Source organism: Oryzias melastigma, linkage group LG1, assembly GCF_002922805.2.
Source record: "Oryzias melastigma strain HK-1 linkage group LG1, ASM292280v2, whole genome shotgun sequence".
NCBI classification, from domain to species: domain Eukaryota; kingdom Metazoa; phylum Chordata; class Actinopteri; order Beloniformes; family Adrianichthyidae; genus Oryzias; species Oryzias melastigma.
In genome coordinates, this window is record NC_050512.1 from 1,862,212 (window position 1) to 1,867,028 (window position 4,817).

Genomic DNA, 4,817 nt, shown 5'->3' on the forward strand with positions numbered 1-4,817 from the left:
TTTAAGGTGATCACCACAGCACTACTTTGAGAAGGGGAGGGGGGCATTGCAACAGTAGCTGAAAGTTCCAGGGATTCTAGTGTTAAGTCTATTTTCTGCCAGCTGTCCCTTCTTTCGTCCAAGGCTGACCTCTACTGGGCAAAAATTATTTTGATTAAAATGGCATTTTTCACACATTTTACAAATTTGAATGCTGACAGTATGTTTTTTTGCCACAACCTTTGTAATTTTTGATCATAAACAGGTCTAACTTTGCTAAGACTAAGTTAAAAGAAAAATAATTTTGACATTTTTTTACACTTTTTCAATTTTGAAGGTTGAGGGCATTTTTTTGGTTACAGCTTGTCTAACTTGGTAAAGAGTAAGTTTTAAAGTTACGTTTTTGTTTTTTTTTACTAAATTGGCTTTTTCCACACTTTTTCAGTTTTGAAGTGAGAGCATCAATTTTGGTCACATCTTATAACTAGACATTTAGCATTACTTGTGATGCTAGTGTGAATGCTGTAAGTTGAATTTGGCCACTGAAGATGATGAAATTGATAACTAAAAACACTGAAGCTGATAGCTGAAAATGCTGAAGCTGATAAATGAAAATACTAAAGCTGATAACCAGCTTAAATTTTAGCTGAATGCCAAATTAGCCTAAAAACAACTAAAAGTTAGGTAAGCCAAAACAGCTAGCACGTAGCTGAAAAAAATAGCTTAACTTAAAAATAGCTTCAAAAACTGAAAAAATCCTAAATTAGCCAAAACAGCTAGCGTGTTACTCAAATATTAGCTTAGCTCCAAAACAGCCTAAGAAAACAAACAAACAAAAAAAATAAATTATTAGTGTGAATGTTGTAAGCTGAATTTGACGGCTGAAGATGCTGAAATTGATAGCTAAAAACTCTGAAGCTAATAGCTAAAAAAACTGAAGCTGACACCTGAAAATGTTAAATCCAGTCGCTAAAATAGCCTGAGACAATTTGCTGAAGATTAGGCACGCTCAAGTAAAAATGTTTAAAAAATGTCTGAAGGTGTTTGCTTAATCTGTTTCCTTAATTTGCTTATACTCTGAAGAAAATGTTTATTGCTTTATACGCTAGCTATTTATAGCAATAGATGTTGAATTACCAAAATCCCAGACATTGGTTGATATGACTTTAAAACTGTCAAATTATTTTGGAAATTAAAAATAAGAGTAATTTCAATTCTGGATGGTCGAGGTTTATTTCCAAATACTGAAGCTAAAGATGGTCAAGAACCTGCACTGAAGCTAAAATCTGCTGTAGATTGTAACATTTGTCAAACAGTGTGATAGTTACTGCTAAAAGAGCAAGTTAAGTGAAACACTGATAAAATAAATCATCAAACTACTGTAAAGAGTACTACAAGTTAAACGTTGCATATGTTGATTTCATTTTAATGTTTTATACACATTAAACAACATTAAATAACATCTCCCATTGTTCTGTCAATGGGAGATGTTGACATTGTGGTGCATTCTCTGTCTGCTCGTTCCTTTCAGCACTTTCCCTACACCCAGATCTGTAATTAGTGCTTATGACCACTAGATGTCCACAGTTTTCCATCAACCACTTCCACATGGACTGGCACTCTAGTTGTTCTTAGGACGCTTTCATTTTCTCTTTTGTGTTTTTATTTAGTTCTTTGTCAAAGTTTCATTTATCTCTGCATTTGTTAGCTTCATTTGCTGTCAGATTCATTTGAAAAAATGAAACAAATTTGGCTCATATTTATGAAAACCTACAAATATCAATACCAGCAGATATAAATGTTCTTGCTTTTAGTTTTAATGTTCTTTCAAACCAGGATTGGCCCTCTGAAAATGTCCCTCTGTCATCCAGTGGCCTTCGCAGCATCCTGCCCCCACCCCCTCTCCCTCCCAGCACCTGTCTCTGCGGCGTCGGCCCTCCCACCACCTTCCACATGGAAATGAGCGAGCCAGCCAGCTGGTATCGCATTGGTCACATGATCTGTCAAGGTAGGGGTTAGGAGGTGAAGGAGATGAGGAGAAATGAGGACACGGTGGAGGAGGAGTAACTCCAGTGAAATGAAGGAGAAAAAAGGGCCTCCAAAGACAAGAAAAACCAAACGTCTCTCAATGGGAAGCGACCAGTCCTCCCAGTGGCCTCTTCTCCTGCTCTCCTTAAGGTTTTCCTAAAACCATCCTTCAGGGGCAAATACCTGAAATGTCACTTATTTGACACTTATCAACACACAAGTAGATCTTTTTCTCTCTGTATGTGTGTCAAAACCTGGGTCTTCACATTCAGCCGCCACCGGGTGACAAGGCCCTGCAGCAGTGAAGGCACGCTGCAGAGAGCCGGCATGAGTGTATGTGTGTCTGAGACCAGCCTCGCCGGAGCGCCCATTCTAGCAGAGCCTGCTGGCAGAAGATCGGGTTTACCCTGCCAACAGCAACCACCCTTATCCATCCCTGCTTCGTCGCTACTCCTCCTCTCCCTGTGGCTACCTGACAAGGCAGAGAGGGAGCGCCTCGGAGCTCGGCTCATTTTTCATCCGCATGTGTGTTGTCCATGATCAGAGAAATTCCTCGTTGTTCCCAGCGTGTGCAACAACCTCACATGTCCAAAGAGGAGTTCCTGATTGCAAAGCCAGACATTCCACCACAGAAGCATCTGATGTGTTACATTGCAAGGTTTCAAAAGACTGACCTTCCCAACCAGAGAGGCCAAGTGGGCAGAAAATGTGGCCCCAAATGGGTTTGTCCACAGTTTCTGTGGTGGCCCCACCTGTGTTTGCCCACATTGGCTTAAGTGGTGACTCAGTAGGTACGCTACGCTAGCCAGCCGGCTGGTGGTGGACAGCGTTGAGTGCTAATGGGCTATCGTGCAACAAGCTCTGCTGTATTGAGCTAGCTAGCTCCATTGTAACGAGCTAACGAGCTTCAACGTATCGAGCTAGCGAGCTCCACTGCATTGAGCTGACGAGCCTCGACGTTTTAAGCTAGCGAGCTCTGCTGCATAGAGCTAGCAATCTCCCTTCTAGCAAGATGGAAGCTCTGCTGTATTGAGCTAGCGAGCTTTGCTGTAGCGAGCTAGCAAGCTCCGCTGTATTGAGCTAGCAAGCGCTGCAGTAGCGAGGTAGGGTACTCCACTGTCCACCAGGCAGCTGGCTAGCGTAGCTGCCTACTGAGTGCCCACTCAAGCTAGTGTGGGCAAACACAGGTGGGGCCACCACAGAAACTGTGGACAAACCCATTTAAGACCCACTTTTTCTGGCTAACTTTTAAACCATATGGGACCCACTTGGCCTTGCTGGGCTTAACCTCAATGTGTAGTGTAGAGCTGCACAAGCAAAGCACTACAGCAGGTGGATGGACGCATGGATGGATGTCCAAACATGAAACACATACTCATCAAACCTTTATTGAAAATGTAATTTTACAAAATTGAAAGCTCCATCTGGATGACGCTCCACATCATGGACACATCTGTCACCTGTTGCCTGTCAACAAATGTTCAGCAGAAAACAGGACACGTTGAGAAATCTGAGGTGCCAGCATGAGCGTGCTTACACAGTGAGCAGGTAACTTACCTCTTGGGCCAAACAGCTTCATATAGCAGTTGGAACAATACGGCTTCTCGTCATACTGAAAACCATCCAGAGACACGTTTACGACAACATCTTCCAGTGTAAAGACCATTAACAGCACTGTTATTCGGTACCTCAGCATGTTGTCCGGCGGTGAGCTGCCTCTTGCACCTGAAACACTTCAGGCAAAGAGGGTGGTAGTCCCTGCCCAGCGACCTTTTCTTCTCACCTGTACCAAAGACACATGGGAGCTGTAAAGGCTGCAAACAAGCAAACGTTTTCCTGTTTGTTTTTTTTATTCCTAAAATATTTTTTCAAGAATAAACCAACAATAAACAGCACCAGGTGTCAAACTCAAGGCCCGGGGGCCGGATCCGGCCCTCCAGATCATTTTATTTTATTGTTATTCATGACCCGATGTTATCTTGTACTTATTTCTAACTTGTATAATTTTGAAAAAAATATATATTTTATGGAAGATAAAATATTGAAAGTTATTTAAGGTTTAAGTTGATTTATCTGGAATATTATTCAAAATTATGTTAAAAAGTTTCAGTTTTTTTAAGTGTAAAAAATTATCATTCTGCTAGCTTTTTGGACTATTTTGGCGTTCAGCTAATATTTCAGCTACATGCTAGCTCTTTTGTCTAATTTAGGCTGTTTTAGAGTTAAGCTAATAATGCAGCGACATGCTAGCTGTTTTGGCCAGTTTAGACTTTTTTCAATTTTTAGGCTATTTTGGAGTTTAGATAATATTTGAGCTACACGCTGGGTATCTTGGCTAATTTAGGTTTTTTTTCAGTTTTTTTGGCTATTTTTTAGTTTAGCTAACATGCTATCTATTTTGCCTGATTTAGGCTTTTTAAAATTTTTTTGACTTTTTTGGAGTTTACCTAATATTTCATCTGCATGTTAGCTGTTTTGGCTAACCTAGGGTTTTTTTTAAAAACCCTTCCTCTCTCTCTTTTTCTTTTTTAGTTTTTAAGGCTGATTTGGCATTTAGCTAATATTTTAGCTAGCTATCAGCTTCAGTGATTTCAGCTATCATCTTCAGCGGCCACATTCAGCTTACAGCGTTCACTCTAGCATTATCACAGGTAATGCTATGTATCTAGTTCATAACTATGTTAAAAAGTTATAGTTTAAAAAAAAATGTTTTAGTGTTCAATAAATGTTTATCCTGTTCGGCCCGCGACCTAAAGTGTTCTTTGGATTTTTGTCCCTTGTGTGATTGAGTTTGACACCTCTGGCTTAAA

The 4,817-nt window shown here is 40.4% G+C and overlaps 1 protein-coding gene across 1 annotated transcript in view; it reads right to left on the bottom strand.

Moving 5' to 3' along the window:
• Positions 1 to 3,370: 3,370 nt before the first annotated feature.
• The window catches only part of zgc:195282 (uncharacterized protein LOC100192223 homolog), a 5,025-nt gene continuing 3,578 nt past the window's right edge, over positions 3,371 to 4,817 (bottom strand). The window contains exons 2-4 of the mRNA XM_024259723.2: positions 3,696 to 3,790; positions 3,565 to 3,619; positions 3,371 to 3,474 (exon numbers count right to left, since the gene is read on the bottom strand). Of these exons, the coding sequence (XP_024115491.1) occupies positions 3,464 to 3,474; positions 3,565 to 3,619; positions 3,696 to 3,790 (161 nt within the window). The 3' untranslated portion in view covers positions 3,371 to 3,463. The remainder of the gene's footprint in view (positions 3,475 to 3,564; positions 3,620 to 3,695; positions 3,791 to 4,817) is intronic.